At 41.0% G+C, this 25,608-nt stretch overlaps 1 protein-coding gene across 2 annotated transcripts in view; it reads right to left on the bottom strand.

Moving 5' to 3' along the window:
* Nucleotides 1–1,313: 1,313 nt before the first annotated feature.
* The window catches only part of DERA (deoxyribose-phosphate aldolase), a 47,524-nt gene continuing 23,229 nt past the window's right edge, over nt 1,314–25,608 (bottom strand). The window contains exons 7-10 of one of the 2 annotated variants that reach the window (XR_005952215.1): nt 9,246–9,358; nt 5,183–5,332; nt 3,602–3,785; nt 1,314–2,064 (exon numbers count right to left, since the gene is read on the bottom strand). Coding sequence is in view for 1 of the 2 variants with exons in the window: in XM_041398772.1 (XP_041254706.1) it covers nt 3,729–3,785; nt 5,183–5,332; nt 9,246–9,358 (320 nt within the window). In the remaining variant the exon portion in view is untranslated. Of the gene's footprint in view, nt 3,786–5,182; nt 5,333–9,245; nt 9,359–25,608 lie in introns of both variants that reach the window. The other variant, XM_041398772.1, reaches the window with a different exon arrangement.

The raw sequence follows: 25,608 nt of genomic DNA, 5'->3' as shown, positions 1-25,608 counted from the left end.
CAATACATATCATCCAGCTGTGATTTCAGCAAAAGCTCACCAAGATTTGAAAAAAACTTGCTGCTGTTGTTCGTGGGGTTTTTTCCTCCCCAAGAGAGGCAAGGAGACAAAGTTCCAACTGAGCAAAATAAAATTAAAAGTAGATCAGTTTTTTCTGTCTCAGTGGCATGTGCTATGGTATATAATGTATGTTCCCTGCTTCACAAAGGAAATGAAAGAATGAACTTATATGACTGATGAAATAAAGATATCAAAGTATTACTTGCCCCAGCTGATATGTGCACTTCACATATAATTACTATTTAATATCTTTGTTTCCTACAAACCAGGAAAAAAGCTTACCCTCTCACCCAATTCCCTCTTCTAGTAAATAAGCTGATGCAGAATATTCTAGATTTGCAGCTTCTACTTTACTTTCTTCTTGAATTTATTCTCTTCTTTGCAAAGTAATGTGGTCTACAAAACGAATCTATTTAAAATCCTAAATGAATAAGTGTTATAAAAATAATAAATTAGTATACAAGACTGACTTGCACAAAACATATGTTACACTCTGAAATATATTTAGACATGAGTGCATAATTGCCTGTTCCTTTCCTAATGGCCTGAAGCACAGAACTAAATCTGAACTTTTCCCAAAGCCTGTGCAGCGATGGAGAGCCTCCCCCTCCACGCTTCCCAGGAGCTCAGGTGCTGCCTGCAGCCTCCACAAACTTCAGCTGAAGAGCAGCAAATGGCCAGCAGGAAAAAGATGGGACAGATGGAAAAAAGGGCAGTGAAGGGTTAGGGTGAAGGGCAGCAAGCCTAGGAGCCCACACCGTGAGCACTCCCAGCTTCCTGGGGGTGGGAACGAAGATCCTGCCACGCCACCTCCAACCTCAGCTCCGAAATTAAAGGAGTCCCTGTACCTGGCTCTCTCACAGGCTCAGTGCTGAATCTCAGAGCCCAGGAATGCTTCTGGCCCTGCCCAGCAGCCTCAGCTGGCCTCCAGCCCTGCCTCATCCCGGGATGGATCCCACACCTGCTCAGGTGGCAGCAGTCTCCTGGGCAGCCCCTTGGATAACCTGGCCCTTGCTGCTCCTGATGGCATCCCTGGCCCAGGTTCAACCCCTCACACCCCCCAGGGCAGCCAGCAGGGTAATTTTGGGCTGGTACCAGCAGCTTCTGCAGGAGGGGTGAGAGACAAAGCTCTGGGTAGTGTTGGTGGCCCACAGAAAATGCGAATAAAACCTGAATCACCATGGAGTTAAACAAAGACAACCAATTGCTCTGAAACACTGAGCCTTCTGCTCATTCCTCGAAAAACAACAACCTCCAAACCAGAATCATCTTTATTTGGATGTGTTTACAGACCCTGTTAATTTTTTTTTCCTTTTTTGACAAAAGTTTTGAGCAGAAAAAATGTATAAACTGCATTCCAATCGAGCTTCTGTGAAAACAGAGAAGCTTGGAGTGGCACAGTATTTCACATAGGGGCGTTTCAAGGTTCATGGAGAAGGGAAGTGGCTATCCTCAACTCTTCAGGAACTCTCTCCCTCTGCAAACAGAGCTGTCACCCCTGGGGTCACCACCAGCAGCCCATGTGCACACCAAAACCAGAATTTCTCCTGGCAACTTCTTTCATCAACACAGCTCCCATGGAGACACTGAGGCTGTTCTCAGAGACTCACCTTACAAAGCAAGGTGGCAAAGTTGGACCTCCAGTAATTTTCAGGTACTACACAGAGTCCTTCACCTACAAACTAAAGTATCTCCAAAAAAATTAGTTTTTATTGTCACCTTAATTGTCCTAAAGACAACCGACAACAAAAAAAGTGTGGTTTGCAAGTGGCTTTACTTCCTCACTATGAAAGTATGGACATTTATAACATTTATTAACATTTATTTGAGCTAAACAGCAGCAAAATCCAGTGTGTGGTGGCTGGGAGGGCACAGCAGAGGGTCAGACTGGAAAAATCCTGGTGGGAGCTGATTTCTTGTAAGAGGCTCTGTGTTTCTGAAAGCTCAGCAGCAGAATTTTCCCCTCCATATGCAGACAGGCACTTGGATTTTTCCTTGATGAAACTGGCATTGAAATCAGAAGGAAAATTCATGGTAAAAATGGGCCATTTTCAGGAAAACAAACATGAAAACAGAGTCACAGCTCAGCCTCACCTTCTGTGTTGAGACCTAAAGCAGAAAAAGACTGAAAGCCTTGGATGAACTATTTCCTGAGAAATTAAGGCCCTTTTTTAATCCTGAGCACTTCATATGGGATTTTGCTTTCTGTATATGTTGTTTTTCTTGATTTTTTTTCCCTAATCAGCTTTCCTATCTGTCCAAGGTTTTTTTTAGCACTCTAGTGATTCAGGTGGTATAGGCAGATAAATAACAGAGTTATTATCTTTATAATAAATCTCTTTGTAATAAATGCACCTTGTAGCTTGATTTACAGCAAAATCCTCCTCCTCCTCTTACTTCCATGATGAGACCTACTTAAGTCAGTGAGACTAGTCATGATGATAAGATAATTAAGTTTTTAGTACAACTCTGGTTAGTGTGCAGAATGCAGTTCTGATAAAATGAATCTACCAGCTCCAGTCTGATATTCAAAAGGTGCTGGTGATTTGGGTATTGTTCTTAATGTGCTCTGAAAAAAAACCACTTTTTTTTTTCTTTTTTTTTTTTTTTTTTTTTTTTTTTTTTTTTTTTTTTTTTTTACATTAAAGCATTAAACCCCATACAGGACACAATTCAGATCATCTTTTAAATTCATGTATTTCTTTTGGAATGGCAAAGTTGAAGTTCAGCCAGCCTAGCAGTGTCACCTGCAAACTGACAGTCACCCCCCCTACATTAAAATGGAAAGATTTGCATGAATGTGTTTCAAAATGACAGGAGACAGGAATTGGAGCTTCTAAGCAAGTTAGACTAAAATTTTAAGAGTGAAATGCCTAAAAATAGGCCTCTGAATGCATAGTTAGGCACCTATATAGAGACTGCTTGATTTTCAGTTGTTCTGATCACCCAGAGCTCCCATTAACTTCAGGAGCAACTGTGGATACTCAGCTGTTCCAGAAATCAAGCCACTTTTATTCAAGGGTCTAAATATGGATGTCTGTGCCCAAGTTTGGGGGGGAAAATAGAAAAAATAAAAAAGAGGTCTCATTGCCTTTTTTTTTTCTTTTTTTTTTTCTTTTTTTTTTTCTACAGAAGACATTTGATAAAAGAGAAATAATAACGAAGTTTCATTCTTCTTTCCCCTTACAATGCCTGAGACTGAATCAACAGAAGAATTAATAGTGTAACACATCTGTGCCAGAAGATTTTGTCTGAGGTGAATGGAAATCTATTCCAAGATCAGTAGCTCTTAATTAGCAATCTGAAACGTTCCATATATATTTCATATTCTGAGAATGCAAAGTGTTACCAGGCCACCTAAATCTCTTTCATAGTATTTCAGTGTTGCCATTAATAAGCTTTTCAGGCTGGTCTGAGGAACTTTGCAAGATTAACTTTGCAAATCTGTATGTATTAACTATTTAACTATTTCAGAAATGCCACTTTTTTTTCTGCTTTTGGATCAAGTACAACCAGCAGACTTGAGCATATTTTTAAATACCATGAACTATGAAGAAGGGAGAATTAGGCCTTTAATTCTATCATATGCACTTGGTTGTCAGAAGACTTCTGAATGCTGTTTGCTTAAAGACCTCCTTTGTAAAAGTAATCCTGAGTTGGTTTTGTGTCTAAGCCATTGCCAGTTCATGCTGAAGTGCATAAGAGCCAGTCACATGATAGAAAATCTGCAAGAAAAAAAGAAAATTTATGATGGAATTATATATGACTATAAAGCTGCAAGTGCCAAGGATAGATATTTGTTTGTGTGTATGCATAAAATATGATGTAATATCCCTTAATATATTTTTATTTGTAGAATATGAACTAAGGGTTCTTGCTGCTGTGTTTGGAAAAAAAAAGCAAAAAGCAAAGACTCTTGCTGCTCTTAACTAAGATTTCAAAGAGAGCCAGGTAGAAGCCAATGCTTTCCTCTGGCATCTGGTTTTGACTCTTTTAGTATGTTTTTTATTGAATATATTGACTGAGACATTTTACTTTCCACGTTTTTAGACAGCATAGAACAGCAAGAGCTTTGGTCATGTCTGGGGCATTTGTGCAATCCCTGGCAGATAAAAGATAAAACCCTTAAGGAATCAGAACAAATGGTGCAACACAATCACTGGCTGTGTTCTAACACCCAGCAGTGATGGCAGTGGCAAAGAGAAAGCTCACGCAGCTCTGTCATAACCAGGGACATAATTTTAGGTCAAGAGTGAGGCAGAGGGAGCAAGACAACATTATTCTTATTGCAGGGGTGAGCCAGGGGTTTTCAGGAGTCATGAATATTAACCTGACATCTCTAAGCTGTTCTTAAAACATTTCTTAGAACATGTCAGTATTTCAATTGCTAGGAAAGGGAAAAGACTGGAGGTTTTGTCGTCCCCCAAAACCCCTACACCTCATGTTTTCCCAGCAGCAGCAGCAGGATAATGACTCTCAGATATTTTTCTTGGTTAAAGGTAATATCACCTCCTCTCCCGGGCTTAATGAACATGGGAGTCAGGACCAAAAGCCTTCATGTTTTGGTAGTTCCAATGACACTACACTGTTCCCAATTACCCTGCATCCTTTGGGGCTGATACCCTGTGCCACTGATGTAGATCATGGATACACAGGTCAGAATCCTTCTTCCCACTGGGAACCTCTTCCCCAGGAAACAGCCAACATGTAAAACATTCTCTGTCAGCAGCACCCATATGTAGGATGAGATGTGACTTTCTCCACAGGATGAGGAGTTGTGGCACAGTGACACGAAGGGTCTGTGAGGCTCAGTCACAGCTGGGACTGAAGGGGAGAACACTGCATTTGAAAAGACTCTGTACACGCACAAACTGAGCCCTTTTTGCCCAGATTTTGTAAAATTTTACACTGCCAGCATGGCCTAGACCACGGTCAGCTGCCCCAACATCAGAGCCCCAGATGTCTGTAACAGCAGCTCAAACCTGAATAAACACTGAGCAGGAAGTGAACCTGTCATTAATAATGAATTAGAGGGATGTTCCATTTCTGCAGAAGCAGTAAGCCAGCACTTTTAGAAAGATTACTTTAGTTTTTCACGAGTTGTGAGCTGCCAACAACCAACCTGCTGCTCAATGTCTCCCAGTAAACTACTGGCACCCAGGCGGAAGAGCTCTGGGGTCAGCCACTCCACTCCCAGCTCCTCCTTCACCAGCATGAGCCAAGTAATAGCTTCCTTGGCTGTCCTAATGCCTCCTGCAGGTTTAAATCCAACCTTTAGAGAGAGAGAAAAATAAAATAAATAGAAGTTCAACACACATTTTCGTCCATCAGCAACCCTAGAAGAGCAATCAATGTTTGTACAGCTGCAGTCTCAAAGTGCCTGTGATGTAACAGCTCTGCCTGGGAAGGACCTGAGTTAGAGCCTGCAGAGAGATGCAGGACTTCAGGCAGCTCTCCAAAATGCAGTTTGTTGTATCCAAGATGTTACAACAGTTCAGAGCATCTTAATACATAAGAACCAATCTATACCTTTACTTTTACCTATAGCCTATCATAACTATATCATTACCATACTATGGTTAATACTATCCAATCACATGAGTTTGTATGTTACAGTTTAAGCTTAAAGTTGTTCTTCAGTTTTCTTGCAGTGGAAAATTCTGAGACCTTATTTCTACTTGCCACATTGACATGTCTTGTTTGCCTGTGGTATATTTCTGCTTTGTAAAGACATCTTTTTGTTTGTGGTCAGCTTATCCTTTGCTCTAAGTCATCAAATCTCTTTCCAACTTGACATGTTTTCTTTGTTATCCAGCAAGACTGGCTGAGCAATTGTCAATTTACACATTTATTATTCTTCTATATCAAAACCTGCTTCCATCTCTATTCTGTTCTCAGGTTCTTCATTCATTCATTTCTGCCAAGCAAACATATCAAGGTCTGGACTAGAACTGGGGGCTACCAAACCTCAGCCATCACTGCCAAAGATAACATTTCCATCCTGAAGGAGCAACACTTTTGGCTCCTGTGTACTTCCTCAGGAGCTGGGCTTGAGGTCTAATGGGAGTACTTTGCCTCTAGTACAAGGGATTTAGGCAGGACAGGGATACCTGCATAATCACATAGTGCCCATCTCATCATCACCTACTGCCAATCTAATTCCAAATATAAAACAACAAATCTACAATAACATAACTCTAAAGATGCTGCAGGTGAGGTGGCTGGCTCATGGGCAGCACTGAGAACTGGCTGTGTTTTATAAAAAGCCTGTGCAGCACAGTTACACATGATTTTCCTGTGCATTCAAACCTATCAGACGTTTGATTTTCACTAAAATATTCCAAGTGGGAATTAGATTATGTCTGTCTTTATGAAAAATTGAAAGGTCTGTCCTTCACCACAGGCTGGGTGTGCTTTCAGTCCCTCTGTGTGGGATGTGGGTCATACCTGAAGGTGAACTTCCACGTCTGCAAAGGCACAAACACCAAGTAAAACTTTGAGGTAAAGGGTGTCTGGAATCCCATGCTGGACCTGCTGTGCACTTGGCATACACCCCTAGTGCCAATCCTTTGGTTATGTGCCATTTAAACACAAGACAGAGCTTGTGATACTCAAGCTATCAAATCCCTCACCAAAAATGCCAAAATGCTGGCCTGTAGCAGCTACCTAAACTCTGGAAAAGCAAGGGGAATCAGGAAAAATTATTCCTGTACAAGAAAGAGGTAAATCTGAGCACCACACTGATTCTTCCTATGTTTCCTTTTTCCTTTACATTCTGCAGGAATTATCATTTTGTTTTTGTATTCAAGCTCCCAAAACCTCACTGCACTGAGGATTTCTTTGTGCCTTATGGACATAATAGTGGAATCAGAAAGTATCTTTTTTAAAATGTGCTTGGTAATCTTTTTTATATAGTGATTTCAGGACCAACAAATGCAGGATAAATCCTTCTCTCATGCTGGAGCATTGTGATAATGGCATATTTCCAATAAGATTAAAAGGAACAAAAGCAGGAAAAGCTTGATAAATCCAAACCACAAAAACTGTGGTTTTGTGGATGGACAAATAGATGTGTGAGTGTGTGTATACGTCTGTTAATGTTAGACCTCCAAAAAGAATTTAAAGCCCAGCAACTGCAAAAGAATCTTCCAGATAATAAACAAAAACAGTTGGAATGTGCTTTCCCTCAGGAAGAGAAATTCTAATGAAATTTGAATTTAGATCTCTTCCTAGAAATACGACGTCTCTTTGAGATAATCTGTGGCAAAAACAAGCGAAACAGAGTTAATAAGAGAATTAAAACCATCATTCAGAACTCCTTCCCCTTTTAGCAGATTCTGAAAGCTCTTTTCTTTGCAAAAAAGCTGACAAAGACAAGCCTGTCCTCTCCTCCATTTACCAGCTTTCCAAACAGCACATCTGACTGCCATAAAAACGTAAAAGGAAGGAGGGGTTGGAATTTAATTCAAGAGCAGTACAAAGTCCAGCTACCACTTTCCTGCTGTTTCACAGTATTTCATTATTTTGCTTAATAAGTTCATCTCCTCAAGAATTTTCTCTTCACCTTACATTATTAAAAGTAATAAGTTTTTCTGGATTGGGGGTTTTCCCAACAGAAAAACCAATTTATGTATGTCCTTCAATAATGACAGGAAAAGATTATTTCCCATTATATTGCACACTTTTCATATCACCACCACAGCTTATCAGTCAATAAATGTTACTCTGCAACTTGTTCCTTTCCTTGAAGAAGTTTAATTTCTGTATTAACCTGTTTTTCCCAGGCAACGCCTTGCTAGAAAGCATCCCTACAGCAGCAAAATTAGTTTGTTAAAGAAACCATTTAGAAATGTCTTGTCACTGATAATATTGTCTTCAGTTAATAAAAGTGCATAAAGTCAGTTTACATCTAATTCACTGACACACACATGCACACGGACACAAGCACTTACTCTTAATAACACATTTCACACCGTGAATGCCTCCTTTGAAAGCAAAAGGTGAATTCAACATTTATATCCAATTATGGGGACAAAGCTGTGCTAATGCAGCTTGTGGCACCCGGCCCTGGTGCCCAGGGGGGTCGCTGGCCCCAGGGACCTGCCTCACGCTGGGGCACTGATGTGCTCCCACAGAAACAAGACTATTGGGGCTGCTCAAGTTATTGTGGGGCAGAGGGAGAGGCAGGAGGGGAAAGGAGGAGTGGGGACAGCCCAGGGATCCATGCTGGCCTCATCTAGATGGCTGCAGAGTCAGTGGGCACACCTCCAAGCTGGTGTCACACGTTCCTCAAGCTCCTACAGCCCCTGAAGCCTTCTCAGCCCCCATCCCACTGCTCACCCCATCTGCTGACGCTGAACCGTGCAAGGCCACCTGCAGAAGGGACAGAAGGAGAGGCTGGAGAGGAGGGAAGAGTGGCCAGACATGGGGAGAGGCTCTCAGCTGGAGCTATGGCTTCCTGCCCTGGCGCTGAAGGCGAGGACAAAGCCCACTGCTGAACACCAGCCCCTGATCCAACTGGCAGCCCCCACCTGCCCATGGAAAAAGGAAGTGAGAGGTGGCTTAAACCCTCCTGGGAATCTCCTCCTTTCCCAGTGCTGCAGCAAAAGGATGAATGCACAGACAGTTCATCACTGGCTTTGCTGTACATTCCCCTTTTCTCCACCGACCTCACCTGGCAGTGACCTGATCGATGAACATGAAGTACCAGGATATAACGTTCTTCCAACCCTTGTTCCCCCCCTCCTTCCTTCCATCCCAGGCAATGGGATAGAGCTGGATTTGCTTCCTTGTCCCCTTGAAAAGCCTCTATGGCAAGGGAGGAAAGAGCAAAATGTATCCCTTGGGTCGCCAGGACAAAGTCAGAGAACACAGTTGTGTACATTGGACAGACTCAATGGCTCTACATTTGTATAGCTCTGCTGATGTTTTTGGGAGCATGTCAGCCACTATCAGCCCTGTTATTAATGGGCATGACCACCTAAATAGTGAATAAAAACTCAAATCCACATGCAGCAGGGAAGGCTTTGAGTGCATGAGCTTTCCAGAATGAAGTCACAGTTCTTCAAGAGAGGAAACACAAAAGTAAAAAAAAAAAAGAATATAAGCAAATCTATACTATTGCATCCTTATTTCTTTGTGAGTGAGCCTGTTTGGTTAATTTTTTCAGAGGAAATGTGAAGTACCTTGTAGCCAGTTTGCCAGTAGTACTCCTTAATGGCTCGCATCATGACTATGCCAACGGGAAAGGTCGCGTTTTCCACCTCCTTTCCAGTAGATGTCTTTATGAAATCAGAGCCTGAAAGGAAGCAAAATGTTTTATAACAGTTTTAGAACCAGAGTCCCTCTGCACATGGAGGTTCACAGCTTCAAAAATGCCCTCCTGTTTCACAGCAATTCTGAAGCATTCCTTTACACAGATGTCCCCATGGTGTACATAAATCAACATTTTAGTATTTCCACCAGGATCTTTGAGAATAGAAATTATTTGCATCAGGTTTTTTTAATTTAACTTCACTTGGTCTCAGGTCTGTCAGTCTGCTGTTGTATCTCCCGCAGCTGTTTCTAAAAGAAGGGAAAGATATCTCATGTGTGTTTACTAAACCAGCTGTGTAACACTGTAAACCAAGGCAAAACTCCCTTTTTATGCATTTAGCAATTGTAACATTGCAAGTTACTATATTTAAATCCACAGTCTGATTTAATGCAGAAACAAGGTCAAAACATCTGTGTTCTTTAAAGAACAAGAGTTAGCCTTGGCTTATTTTTATCTGTGTTCTCCCTGGTGAGTAATATTCTCCACTGCCTGCCTTAATACTTGTGTAACATTCTTGTGTATTCTTGCTGTTCTTCCTTGGCTTGAAAGAAATCCTGAAGCACAGTGTAACAAAAAGCTAAGAAACTAACAAAAAATAATGTGCCTTGCAGTGCATGATCAGAACACAATGACAAAACTTCTTTAATTTCATTAGGACACACTTCACCCCTAGGAACCTACTTCTTAGAAAAGGTGTACTGTGGGATCATTAATTATCAAAAGTAATTGGGAGAAGAAGAGGGATAATTCAAACATCGTGTAGTAGTGTGCATCATCCACTTAAGTCAATTGGAACTGCATCTGCTTCCACTTCAGATTTGGCTTGGGGTCCGTTTTGTGTCTTATGTGAATGATGATGCCTCTACAACATCCCCTGGAGCAGGGAAGGGAAGTTTCAGCACTGGCTCCAAGAAAGGAGTTGCCTTGACTACACTCTGTGCGCCGCAGCGCGCTCCGGAGAGAGCCTCCCGGCAAGGCAGCACAAAGCCAGGCGTGTTTCTCTGGCTTTTAAACACAACCAAATGGTACCACCAGCTCTGGGGCTCCTGAGGCCACGCAGTTTTCTCTGTAGGCTTCCTGACCAGGCACCACGTCAGCCCAGTGATGGTTCAGTTGCACCCTCCCGTGGCAGCTTCCATTCTGGAGAGAAACAGCTATATGCGAGAAAGATCCCAACTCCACAGAAAGTGCAATGTGCAAAAAGAGGCAATTAATAGCTGATAGGGCTTTGCAGAGAATGGAGCACACAGGAGAGACAACTGACTTGCACATTTCAGAGCTGCTCCCTTCCAGGGAGACACCACGGACATCTGATAGTCACATTAAAACAAGGAGCAGTGGAAGTGTAACTCCAACATCACCAAATTATATTTTTAATTTCCCTTTCGAAATGTAGCACTTAAAAGTCCTTCAGTGCAATACTTCTCATTTTTTTCTGCTATAAGGTAAGTCAAAGCTTTTATAAGTCTTATAATTACAAGTCTCTATGGTACAGTTTCATTAAAAACTTTCATTAAACAACAGCTGCCCTTGTATATGGTCTTCTAATCAATTTAGTCAAACAGAATGACTTCTAATCAGCTGTTGATAAAAATAGAAGATGAAATTTTAATTCTAATAGATTAACCACAAACTCAAGATAGTCTTCAAAATCCATCTAGTTCTATTCTCCAGTGGATTTAACGACTATTCAGCAACTCATTACTAAATAGAACAAGATGAACATTTTCCAGTTCATTAAAGAAATGTACTATGTATTTTTGCATTGTCCTCATGATTCGTTACAGGGAGTCTTAATTACAAGATAATGGATAATGGTTATTAAATGCAGACTCCAGTAATGAAGCTCTATTCATTTGCGAGCCTCAGAGACTGCAAAGAGGGGAAAATAAAATTACTAGCTTCAAAAGATTAACGGATCAAATTATTATTCAATTTTGAAAATCTCATTCAGACTTCATAGAAACAAGAAGAGATTAAAAACTAGTATTAGTACAAAAGTTGTGCATTTATATATTTATTTTTAAATAATATCTTAAGGCTATTATGAGAATAATCAGCTTTAGATGTGATTATTAGACAAACATACAGCCAATTAAGTAGCATCCTCTAACAATGAAAACAATACATTTTTATTTGCTGAACAAATTCTTTTTATGGCACAAGAGCTTGCTAGCAGGACTGCAGGCAGCCTCTTGCAGAAGACAGAGGACCCACACTAGCACAGAGTGCCACAATGGAGGGTGCTGTTAATGTTTGGATTTCGGCAATGAAAAAGGGGATGTAAAAATCAAGTGCTGACATAAAAGGCACCTCATTAAGCAAACTTTATGCCTACCTTGTGATAATAAGGGAGTTTCACCCAGTCTATTTCTTATTCAAGTTCCCAAAAACAAGTTTAGGGAATTAAGTTCAGAAGGAGTTTCACCTGGAAATTTGGGTGATGATTTAGAACCCTGAGTTTTATCACCCATCTTCTCATCTTCCTGTAAAGGGATACACTCAAAAAAATCAAGGCTAAGGCTAATATACACACTGAATGGCTTTCCCCTTCCTTAGAGTAGATTACATGATTCAATGAAGCATTAAATCCAAGATTTTGTAAAATCAGTTATTCAGGGTGGATTTCTAGGCCCAGTGAGCCTGGAAAAGACCACAGTTTCTACTTTAATTTTCCAACGTGAAGCCACAACAGTACACTTCCTTTCAAGGCAGTGAGTCATGTCAGACTGACTGAAGGAGGGAGATGGGATGAGCACAGCTGGTAGAACATGGTGCAGTAACACCAAGGTTGTGGGTTCCACACAAACAGACCATTCACTTCAGAGAAAGTCCATTATATTTTATCTGTTCTAGATACACAGCCTCATTTATGAATGCTCTGGTCTCCCAAAAGGTCAGCAGATCTTCCAGAACTGGCTTTCCCTGTGGCTATTCTGTACATCTACAGAGATTTCCAGCCCACCTAACACTGAAGCAGAGCGTGAGAAGTGGAGAATCTTATTCAGATGACAGCATCCAGGAAACACACTCTGATTCCATAATTAAGCAATAAGGAATAATAAGCAGCATAGCAATTGTGGAGTAATCACAACCTTTTGGTTGTGAAGTGTTTCAAATGCCCTTGGGGAATGATTATCTCCTGATACCTACAGACTCTGTGTTGCTGCCTTAGTCTTAATAAAGAACAAAGATGTGGCTGGCAGTTTGAAACAATAGTTTGGAGAGAGATGCTTGCAGAGGGACAATTATGCTCTGCTACTCTGTAAGTATTTGCAATGAGCACAAATACATCTTCATTGCTGCAACTGAGTTATAACAATATGCAGTGACTCAGGGAGAACACATATCCTTCCAAGACTTCCAGGACTGGTGGCAAAAATTCTGCTCAGAGGACCTGCAAACCCACCTGCTGTTTCTGCTGACAAGGCATCAGTGACAAAATAGTACCCTACCAAATGTGCATGAAGTCCCATTAGCAAGTCATCTTTCTATTTTATGAGCACCCAAACTAAGGGTCTTCAGATTCACACACAAATTAGCCTTACTGGGGTGGCCAGGTTAACAACCCTCTGAAAATAAGAGGCAGGGCAAGATGTAAAAGGCTAATGTAGCAGCTAATTCTTGTCAGTTGAGTCATCCTTAATTGTCCCACTCACATGTCCTCATCCTTAATTGTCCCACTTACATGTTCTTATCCTGTTCCAGCAGAGAGATAAAATACATTCCCCGTTAGCTGAGCTTTGCCATGCAGGAGAAGAGAATACAAAGCTGTGACAACTCACTCTATCAGTAGCTCAGCAGGTAGCATTATCTCCATGACACAAGGCTGCACTGCCAGACCACTTGGTTAGGTGCCATTGCATGTTTTCACATGCCTGTTTCTCAGCTACCATTGAAAAATGCTGGTTTTTAACTTGGTCTGTTGAGAACTGCCCATTTTTTGCAACTCTTTTTGAAAAAGAGGGGGAAAAAGGGGGATAAAAAGTAAAAATCCCATCATAGGGCTCCATGTTTAGTGTCTGTTTACAAGTAAGACAACTTTCTGAAAACCCATCCCAGCTTGTTTTGAAGACTCAGAATGGATGCTCCCTTTCTTGAACAGCACCCCCAGTAACAGGGATTCTGCAGGCCAAACAATGTCCTTAGGAACACTTACACATGCACACAAAGGGACAAATTACCAAGTCCACACTTGTGCAAAATTCCCTGTAGATGATGTCTGAAAGAATTCAGCATTGCTGAATTATGCATAGCTTGCTCATGCACTGTTGCAGCCTCTACCACAGGTCTCCACAGAATACTATTATTAATTAGTTGCTTGTGTGTTCATTTAAAATGTTTCTTCAGAAGGTTCAGCAGGAAGAGCCACACCACCTTCTGTTGCTCAGCTACACATCATAGGCACTTGCTATTTTTAGAGCATTCCTTCCAACCCAATCCCATCCCTACGAGGCATGGAGCAAGAGGAGATAAATAATTGACACCTGCTCTGGGTCCAAAGAGCACAGCTGGAATCCCTGTCACAGGGGCTCCTGGCTTGGAGCCACCCTGAAGCCCAGAAGGAAACATGCTCCCAGTCACCTCCCTGCACTGCCATGCAGCAGCAGGGCTGGGAGATGCCAGGGTGAAGGAGTTCAGGCAATTTTTTGCTGCTGGAACAGCTATTCCTCTTCCTCTCCAAAGAGGAAGCAGCAGGAGTGACTTGTTATGGGACAACAAGGAAGTTTAAGGAATACTTGTATTGTTATCTGCTTGTTAAATCTCATGTTTATTTACCAGGATCCCATTTTTCTTCTTTAAAAGGGTGTGCTACAAATTGCACTCAGTATATGACCTACATTAACCTTATTTCTTTTTGCAGATGGCACTACTGGAACTGCTGAAGCAGTCTGCCTAATGACACATGACAAGCCAAAGGCAGAAAGAAGAAATAAATCAAGGAATCCCAACAACTAATCCTAACCTTACTGTCACTGGAAAAACCAGACCTTTCTCTCAGCTTACCCACTTGCAGTGCTGATTTCCATTCTGTGGGCTATTTTTTGCCACACTCCTGATTTTGAGCAAGACTCAAAACACAAGAGACATCAGTAGAAACCTCCCTCTCTAGTACAGTGAGGGGCAGCTGGTGGCACAGCTCTGGCCCCAAATTCCCAAATCCATGGCCTCCTCCAGCAGTTACTGATGAAGAAACGTAAAGCTTGGATAAAGTTTGGCCTCTCCTTTCAGATTGAATGCAAGCACTCTCAGCACTGAGCCACATGCTCTGGCTAGGACGGGTGAAAAACCAAAATGCTGTGGGAGAAACTTTATTTTAAAATCTCCCCCTTTAAGCTTCCTTTACCAACACTGAAATTCATTGCATCACTTCCTTGTTCATGCTTAAATTAACCTAAACAATGATAAAGTAGCTGAAACCGTGATATAATTAAAGCAGCACTGGTCTAGGTCAGGCTTTTTCCCTCTTGGCATTCTTGGTTTTGGATCAATACATCTCAGCCTCTCAAAATGTTGTCCTGTGCATGACATATTACAGACTGAGGCTAAAACCCTGATATATCTACCAGTAATAGCACTGCAATTTGGAACAAAATAATAAATATGCATGCTGGCTTAGAATCACAGCACTACGTGGCATATTGCATTCCATGTTTTAGCAACCACATTTAGCTTTGTGCTTTTTAACGTTGATAACAACTTTGAAACAAATATGTTAACATTAAAGCTCAGGTACACTTACGTATTGTCTATTAGCTCGTAACAAAATTACTCAAATTGAAGAAATAGCTGTTTAAAATCAATTTGGAAATACTCCACACTGAATGAAGCAAGTAGAAAATCAGTCTACTTTATCAAGAAGGTGCTATGAATTTTAAAGATTTAAAAAAATCCACCATCCATAATGCAGCCAAAATCATGACACTTCAATGTCATTTTGAGTGTTTTTCAACACTTGATGTTAAAAGCAGTTTAAGATTCTGTTCCTACGCTAACCCAGAGAAAGGCAGGATTGATTTTTGAGATTTAAAAGTCCATGTCTTAATGCTGCAGTCAGGATCCGTCCAGCATGCAGCCTCTTTGTCATGCAGAGGACAAAGAGCAGCATCAGCCCCTCTTCCACACTTCCCTACAACCAAAGGCACAGCTGAACTGCCAGGGGGATTTCCAGGATCAAAGGTATTTTCCTTGAGAAATTGGAAGGGTCAATGTTTTGCTCCTGGTTTTGTGTAAAAACTAAAAATAAAAGGTGCCAGATCTCACCAGACTCATCTGTGACCTGTTTGTTTCCACCTGGCTTTTACAGATCAAGTAGAACAGATTTGTTGAGGGCTTGCATAGAGGGATGAATATTCCACTTTGGTGACCATCAGGAAAATGTGAGCCACTTTTAGCTTATTTTTTATGACACTCAAACACCTTCAACACCAACAAGCTGCAAACACATAGATTTTATCATGGACTTCCTAGATTCTCCTGATGCCACAAATATACAAAGGGCCTTAAAACACCCTGGATGGCCTTACCTACACATTAAGGCATCACAATGCTTGTTTTTAAAGGGCATCAATCTTACTTAAAGCTCTTACTTTCCAGAAAATTTTGCCCCTCAGAGTGTTTCCTTTTTTCCTTCTCCACCTTGATAATTTGGCATTAGCCAAAAAAGCTCAGGTGCGCAGGTTGCAGTGTAGATGAGAACTTCCAGATGTTTTCACTACTGTCAGTAGGGTTGCTCTGCAATGTTTCCAACTCTTCAGGCAGCCTGAATACCAAAAAGCCTGCCAGCTCCCTTCAGTGAAAAAAACCAACCAAAACCCCTGACTGTGCAGCCACACTCCAAGCAGGAGGCACCTCTCTGCTGGCAGCCAGGGAAAGACACTTCTGGTTTTTTTTAAGAAATCCTTTTTTCCTCCCATTGCATTATTAACAATGCTTACATGGCAAAACTAACAATTTTATTTCAAAGGGATGCTTTATGAAGGTGTGCTGCTGATAAATTCAGTCAGACTTTTCTGGCATAAGCTCATACTGAGCACTACTCGAATGAAGGAAATAAAAAAGACCAGTAAGCACCATCACAAAAAGGGAGCAACTCATAAAAAGGTATTTAATATGCCAGGAGATTGTTTTTTCACCTCCCTTTGTCAACAGCCTGTGTGCTGATCTTACCACAGACTGCAGTTATGGTGAGCATCTCAAACCAAAAGCACCAACAACCTGATTAAACAGCTGCATGGGTGTTGGTTATTAAAAAAACAATATATTGAAACTGATAGAGAAATGCTGATTTCACCTGTCCACTGGCAAAACAAAGATGATATTCCAGTCTTCAAATCTACATTTAATATATAGGTTTTACATTTTTAAAAACTTACACTAAATAGATATGACCATTTTGAACTTTGGCATTTCACTCTTTTTACTGAAATATTGTGAATCAAAGAAATTGAATATCAAACTCTTTTTGTGTTAAATGTATATATAGCCTCATAGGTATTTAGTGGCAAGTTATTAAGTGTCACTATTCATTGAGACAGCACATTTTATATCTTTCTTACAGGAAAAAAAAAAATCTATGTAAAATTTGCAGCAATATTTCAGAGTCTTACTGTGGTATCAATGTGTCCTGGATTGTAAAATAAGAGTAAATTCTATTTCCATCTGTCAGAGGTGGGGCAGTTCTCTTCTGTTAATTGGGCAATCTCTTCCACAAACCAATGCTCCCTCCAGTAGATAGGGTCTAGTCATGGGCCATTAATTATTAATTAACTTCTGTTCATGGTCAGTGAGTGTCCAGGCATGGCTGACAAAATTCCATCATCCCATGGGGAGATGCTCCGCCCAGGGGAGGAGCCAAGCATTCCTACCTGGATACAATCTGAGCCTGGAACAGCACAGCAGCCTCTGCCCACTGCATTCCCAGAGGAGCAGCTTTCTCCTGCCCTGCATTCCCAGAGGAAGAGCAGCCCCATCTCCAGCAGCCCTGGAGCTCCAGAGGAAAACTCCAGCCTTGTGCAGGATCCCTGCTCCAGCAGAAGCACAGCTGGCACTGCAGGAGGGCTGAGCCCCCATGGGGTGGGACTGTGCCACCACCCTGACACACAGGGGTCAGATCTATTCTGTCAGTGGGGCTTTTTTTGTTTGTACTATTGCATTTATATTTGAATTTTCCTTGTAAAGAACTGTTATTCCTATTCCCATATCTTTGCCTGAGAGCTTTTTAATTTCGAAATTTATAATAATTCGGAGGGAGGAGTTTTACATTTTCCATTTCAGGGGAGGCTCCTTGCTTCCTTAGCAGACACCTGTCTTTTCAAACCAAGACTCGATGGCTTCTTCACTCAGATGTCCAGAAACAAAGGTTGTCAGGCAGAACACCCCCTGGGCTCAGCTGAGCTCCCACGGGCAGGGGCAGGAACAGTGCCGGGAAGCACGACCACCCCGCCTGCACCTTCCCTTCTGGCATAAACAGCAAAAAAAAGCCAGGAGGAACTCCGTGTTCAGCATTTCCCAACATCAAATCACACACAAAGGTGTCTGATAAGTATTTACATTGGAAGGTGCTGTTCTGGGGTGAAGTACAGCGGTGTTACATATCCCTTATCTATGAACTAAGCACTGTATTCACTCCCATGGAGGGCTTTAAGGCCCCCAGACATTAGCCCAAAGCAAAATCACATTGTCTCCATTTAATTACCTATCTTTTCATACTTACTGTGATCCAAATGACTGAGTTAAACAAAATGGTTGCTAGTAACAGGAGACCATTGATAACCAGCAAGCTGAGGTGGGTGTACGTGCACAGAGTTCAAAAGAAAGTGATGCTGCTGCATGCTGTTTACTTCTCCAGCATGAATTTATGAAGTGAATTAGCAAGAATTAAAAGGATTAAAGTCCCAGGAACCGATGAAGTCAAAGAGAAATAGAAAATACATTCACTCCTAAAAAGATAAAATTATTTAACAACTTATTAAAACAGTTCATCACTGTAATTAAAATTCAAGTGCCTAGAAAAAAGTGCCACAAGAAAGGTAATTATTTATGAGGAGACTTTAAAAAGCCATTCACAGTGAATTTGGGAGAGAATCAGCCTGAAAGAGTTGGTAGTAAAAGGAAATTGTTTGTTTATTCATAAAACTTATTCTGGTCTAGCCTACCACTAAGAATCCCTCACATCTGCTCAATGGCAGCTGTAAGTAACATTAGGAACACTCAGCCAATTTATATGTTTCCTTTTTATTAAAAAGTAAACAGGTCTTTTTAAATTATTCACTAGTAAATTAACATAAAAATCAGTGCTGTAGCTAACCACATTTTGTGGAGAGGCATCTACAAGCTTTGCATGATTGTGATGATCTCAATCTTTCTACATTTCACTGACTACTTTATTCTTTATGTGGTGTCCCACCTAATTTAGCAAATGAAAGCGTAGAAAACTTACAAGCCATACAGGAGTCACTGCCATGAATAATACCAAATGCATCACTGATACCTCAAAAGCCGTATTAGTTGCCTCCTTCTGACTTTAACTGATTCCATTCTTATCTCTCCTTTGCCTTCCACTGAACAAAAATTCTCCTCAAATAATCTCAGATCTCTCCTGGTTCTTTCACGAACAAGGCATTCATTAAACAGGAAGCAGCAATAAAATACAGTGGTGTTACTGATTAATAATTATTTGTTCTTATCTGCAGCACTTCTATACTTGGATGACAAAGTGCTCTGCATGTTCCCACGTTTCACTCCAAAGCTGAGTTCTTAAGAGAGTAAAAAAAGGCACAGGAAAACTTCAAACCTAAAAGCTTCTCTTTACCTCTCACTAACTTTTATTTTTTACTCAATCTCTTCAACATTTTAGAAGAAAAATATATGACTTTCCTCTTGAGTTTCTCTCCCAGCTTCAGTTCTTACTTCATAATAGAAGCAAGTGCCTGCAAAGGAACTCACCAAGACGTTCTTCAAGGGCATGGAGTAGCTCTGCTTATTTTACTAGGATATTTTTGTTTTACTTCTAGGGAAAAAAACAAGTGTTTCTGCAGTGCTCTCTGGAGACACTGAGTTTAAAGCTGAGCTGTAATTCTAACCCAGGCCCTGGAAATTGCATTGTTACAATAGCACGGGGTCCATCCAGCTGAAGCTCCTGGAGGATTCTGCCTTGAAGCTGCAACTGGCGAGCTGCTGAGAAGCTGGATGTGCTGAGACCCCGAGCAGCTGCAAACACAGTGCCTGATTACAGCACAAACCTAACAGCAGGCAGATGGTGTCAGGGTAGCAGAGAACCAGCTGAAAAATGCCACCCCTGCTCTTCCTGGGGACTAGGATTCCCAAGAAGCACGGCATCCCTCTCCATCAGACCCCACCAAGCTGCTTCCACATCCTGGGGTCAGCTTGGCTCCAAAGCTCCACTTATAAGGAAGGCTTTGTGCTTTGTGAGTTCTCCACAAATTCACTTTCCAGTGGGAAGGAGGCTTTTGAAGATCCATGACTCACAATTTTGTATTCCATGATTTAAGTTCAGTGTGATGCATGGAGCATGGAGCATCATGCCTTGTTTCCTTTTTGGCCCATTACAGATGAACTAACAGTGGCAAACTACAAGATTTCACTCCTGAGATGTTTGGGATAGGCTGGTAAATTGGACACTGCACTGGCAACATGGCTGCAAAGGTGATGGAAAGAAGATGTTATACTCAAGAAGAGCTCCTGGTATCACCACGGAGGAATCTTTTGTACATCTTAGATTTAGGGAGAACTCAACTTTAGGAATCAGCTGCAGTTGTACACTGCAGAGAAATCACTTTATAGCCCAAATAGCTAGCAGGAAAGAAACATCAAAGGTACAGAAGACAATCAGATGTCAGATCCCTGTTGACTTGCCATGAAGACCATGGCCTTTGCTGTCAATTCAGACTTTGAAAAATTCCCTCAGAAGGAGGACTACTACAGACACCTCTGGGAAAGCTATTGTCTTTAGCAACTATGAAGTACAGGCACAAATCTTAAATTATCTTATCTGAGAGATACTACATTTTAAAACTTCAACTTCTGAAAAAGAATTGAAAAAAAAAACAACAAAACCAAATCAGGAGCATTTCCCAGGGGATGAAATTCCCAAGTAGGGTGTCAAAGAAGGGAATATATTCCATTTTTTGTTCACAATCTGAGCTGTAACAACAAGAACCAGAAGAACACAGAAAGGCTGGGAAAGAGACTCCAAGTAACCCAGGTACCTGCCAAGGAAATTCACGTTCCTTGTGTAACTCATCAAAAACACTGCAAGCAGCCACAGAGGCAAGCTGGAAGAGCCTGCTCCCAAACACCATTGAAATGAGCATATTCTATGATAATATGCTCATATAAATGAGCATATTCTCTGCTATTCACTTGCATTTGACCAGTCCTGTGTAGCTCAGTGAGGAATGTGTTCGTGCACCCCAGCAGTCAGCTGGGGTGTTCAGTGCTTCCTGCACTTCATGATGTAACACTTAAAAAAAAAAGAAATAAATCAGCATCAGCACCATTAGGACATGATTTGTTAAAGGCTCATGGATGTCTTTATATTGATATCAGTGTGTTTTAACACGCAGCTTTAACATTCAGGTAAGGAAACGATCCGTGTCCTCCTTATGGGAAACTTCCTGGTTTGTCCCACTTTTATGGCTCAGCTGGTTTTTCACTTCTGTTTGTGCTCATCTCTTGTTATGCCTCTTTGGTTTTCCCTGTGTCCTTATGGTTCAATGGTATATTCAAGTGAGCATCCATAGTTTTGTAAAATAACCTAAAGATGTTCAAGAGCACATATTCATGTATTTTTCCGCTCAACACATTTCTCTTCAGAAGTCTAAATCCACATTGCTGCTGCCATGAGCACATCTTCAAATTAGACAGGAACAACCACTAGGCCTTGATGCCTTAAAAACAACAACAACAAAAATACAGGACCTACAACCCTAAAATCATGCTTAGTGTATTTCCACATCTATATTAGGTTTCTGTTAAGCAAATGGATTTTCTAACTAGTGTTCCTACATGCAATCTCTTTTAATATTTCATAAACCAATTTTATATAATTGATAGGTACAGTAAATTAAATATTTATTTCTATTTTTCACTGGTTTAGTAGAATTTAACACCTGCTACTGACAGAATGAAAAAACCTAGCCTGAAATATCAAAGAAATAAATAGTACCCAGTACATCTATTGATTTTACATAATATTTCCATGTTTTAAAATTGCATTCTCTCAAACCATTACCTTCAATAGTGGAGCTTCACAGATGCAAAGTTTTTTTGCCAGGAAGCCCTGTTATTTTGCTGGCATGTTTGACTGGAACTATTCACTGTGCAACAATTTCTGAATCTGAGGTGATATGAAACTTGAGAAGTTTTAGCTCGAATTCTAACAAGTTATTTAACATAGAAACAAGATTTCATTCATGGGGAAAATTAACCCAACAGGGGTGCTTTCTCACCTCTCTGCATCAGTTGTTATAAATTGAAAGTATACCATTTAGATATTCCTTAATTAACATGTTTTGGAAAGATCTTGAATATCGGCAAAAGTAAAGTGCTATGCAGGCACTGAGGATAATTTTCTAACAGAAAGTTGACCCCTCTCAGCAGTGTGCTGCTCTGTCAGTGGCTGCTATTTCACAGCCAGTTCCAAAGGGTGGAGCATAAAGAACAGCCCCCTTCCTAAAGGTCAGGAAGCAGAAATCAGAGTCCAAACCTTTGTCCTGAGAGAGAAGGACAAGCCTGGGATTTCTGAGGAGAAACAGACAGAGGAAGGGCACAGGGAACGCACAGAACTCTCCCCTTTGGAAGAATATTTTGGGCAGAGTGCTGTGAGAACAGCAGGAGGAGAGGGACCTCCCTGCTGCTCCTGTCTGCTGCAGTGCACAAAGCATCATTTTGGAGCTCTGCTGGCTCCCAGCACCACTGTCACTGCCAGGGCTGGTTGTACCAGGAAAGCACACCCAGCAGATCCCACCAGAAAATTTCCATTTCCCAATCTGGATCGTGACCGAGAGTACTCCATCTTCATGCACAGGCACAAAAATTCCTACCTTCTGACTAGAGCAACACATTTCTGTTTATATCTTAATTCACTAAGCCTCACAGAGGTTCTATAAAACGTGCAAATGTTAATATTACACAGAGAAAACCAGAGAGGCAAGTAGAGATGTCAAAAGTGATGATATCCTGGAAGTCATTCTGCAGCCCCAAACCCATCTTCTGGCTTCCTGAGTTGGTGTTCTGGTGAGAAGTGCTTGGAAACAGCATTGTTTTTATTTGTAAGTGGAGATGGTGGAGGGAGAAATTCAGGTGGTGGTGTGGATAACACAAAATCAAACAAACAGGTACAGAGCTGACAAGTTTTACACTGCTTTACACTGGTATTTCTTGACTTCATTGGAGGGTATATATTCTTATTTTCTGATTACAGGAGAATATCATTAATAGAACAGACCTTGCACAAAATTAGCAGAGTTGCCAGGCATCCTGCTCTGACAAATATGAATGGCCCCAAATAAAGATCTCCCCTCAGATATGGCTGTGTAGGCAGGCACACAGCTCAGTAAGCACATAAATAAATGCATAACAAAATGTGCCATTGCATGCACGTCTGGGTTTTTAACAAACTGCAAACAAATGAGGCTTCACCGTATGCACTCTAACTCTGTTCTCACTTCACAGACTCTTTGCATCTTTATTTTTCCCCCAACATCTTTGCTTCTCTCAAGTGTTACTTCTGTCCTCTACTTACCCATGCAGGGTTCTGTTGACTCAACTGGAAAGACTTTTCATGAGAGCCTGCCCTAGCCTGTCTCAACCACTTTCCATTTCTTCACTTCTGATTCCCTCCACACATATTACTGAGTTCCAGACAGATTTTTAAGTCTCATTTCCCATTCCTTCAAGTTCTGCTTTACTCAAGCTCCACTATTTATTTTTTTTAATATTTTTTCTTTTTTTTTTTTTTGCTACTAGTCTTTGTATGGCCTCTCATCAGCAATTCAAACCTGAGGATATTGTGATTGCATTGTTGGAACTTTTCAACTCCAAGCTTATCTATCACGCCTACATTATTTCTAGTGATTAGCTGCAGTATCACTGTTAAGCTTGTAGGCAATTACCTCATTTAAGGGAGCATCCTTGTAGTGCCTCACTGAACATGCTGTTATCAGCATTTTCATACTGCTGGCTTTTTTATTTCCCCCCACTCTGTACCAGAACAAATGAAGTCACTTGTTTCTGTTCCAACCTCTTTTAGGCTGATTGTATTTAAAGATACTCCATCTTTTGATCTTACACTTAATTCCAAAAAACTTTGTTAGTCCATGATATCATTCAAAACTTTGAGACAGACTGCCACACTGCATCTTGGTTTTCCACAGTGTGTTTTGAGCTTGTTCTTTGCACTAAGCTTTCAGTGATGTTAACTAGAGCTTTGAAGGTGCACAACCAGCACAGACTATGCAGAATGCATCTGCTGCAGCAGGCAGGGAAGTGATCAACTCCCAGCATAATTCCAGTATACTTAATAATTAATTAACTATAAGCAATAATCACTGTCCTGATAAGCTTCTTAAGCAGCCAGCTGCAACCACCTCTACACTCAAGACAGTGGCCAAGAAAGCCTCAGTCAGCAAACAGTGCCAAGTACTCCTCCCACACCCTCCTAAGAGCAGGGACTCCCTGACCTGCCCCCAGCCCCATTCTGGACCTCCAGCCCAGAGCTGAACATCATCTGCCACCCTGGAGAGCATTCAGACACAGATCACAGCCATAGAAAGGAGCTGTTTCTGATTTCTGGTGGATGTTTTACAGGTTGAGTGTGCCCTTTACAGACACACCATAAGCCCAACACAACTGGTTGTATTTCAGACAAGTAAAACAAGACACAAAGTGAATTTTTGTTTGTGTGTTATCAAGCCTCCTCCCTTGCTTTGCCTTTCATTTGCAAATGCTCTGGGCTCCAAAAACCGACTGACTTAGTATCAAATTACAGCTGAAATTGTAGACACATAATTAAATCAACACATAACGCAACTCACATGTTACTGAGGGAAGACCCTTGATTTTTGGACTGAGCATGAGATTTAAAGCCAAAACTCACAACTGATCTCAGTTTGACTTTTGCTTTGTCTGTTATTATCTTCTTCTTGTATTTCACAAGGCAATTATAAGATTTACTCTGCTAATGTCAGTTATGTGCTTTGAAGACATAAAGTACTAAGCATTATTATTTATTCAGTAGTCTTGTTTTCTATGTTAGTTGCATTTGAGCAGAGCATGCCTTGCTTTTCAGTCAATTTTGCTAGGTTAGTTTGGTTTCCTTGGTCTCTCATTTTTCATGAAACAGTGACTTGGCAGAAGTTTTGGTTCCTAGTGGTCCATATCCAGCAGAGGAGGTGAGCCCTTGCACTCAGATACCTGCTAGCACGTTTACAGCCACACCACATCACCCTGCTCTGAACAAATCTGTGCAAGAAAGTGCTCAGAACAACAGGGGCTATTGGCATCCTAGAGTTTGTCTTCCCTAATATTAACCCCAGAATAAAAATCTTATTTAGAGCTGAGGTAAAAGCTTTGTGTAGCCAGGCATTATTTTGTGATGTTCCAAACTATCTCTCTCTCCTGTAAACTACAGCACAAAGCTTTTCCTCACTGTTTGGCTGTGTTGTTTCTGTTCACTTTGGAAAGAACAGCATCAAAGGATCTAAAACCATTTCTGCTCACATATTCAATGTGTTTTAACTTTCCCCTTCTAGACATTAGAGACCTTATTGCTTCAGCCACCTTCTGCTACTTCTTGCAGGATTTTTTGGTCTAGAGATTTAAAAGCTGATTTGTTTTAGCACTAACTCATTCCCTTCATAAATTCAATGTGTACATTAGTCAGTATCTCCACATACCCTTTATTTGACTAATTGTTTAATAATCTATGAAAAAATTGTTTCAAACCCACACATCAGTAGAGCTGCAGAAGAACATTTATCACTCTTTCCTGTTCTTTACACAGGTCCTTGTTTAGATATATATAGAGAAAACAAGTGTCTTTCATATGTCACTGCTGTGCTCCTGCAGCTTCCCAAAGTGTGGCATAAAAGGAGCAGTTTTCACAGTCAAAATGACACAGATCAAGTTTTCACTTTCAAAGTACCTTTGAAATCACTTCCTCCACCTCTTCCCTAGCCTGCATATCTTAATGATTATGAATTGTTACA

This window comes from Onychostruthus taczanowskii, unplaced genomic scaffold (genome assembly GCF_017590055.1).
Source record: "Onychostruthus taczanowskii isolate IOZ18803 unplaced genomic scaffold, ASM1759005v1 scaffold15, whole genome shotgun sequence".
NCBI lineage: Eukaryota > Metazoa > Chordata > Aves > Passeriformes > Passeridae > Onychostruthus > Onychostruthus taczanowskii.
This window is presented reverse-complemented; position numbering and strand designations above follow the sequence as displayed.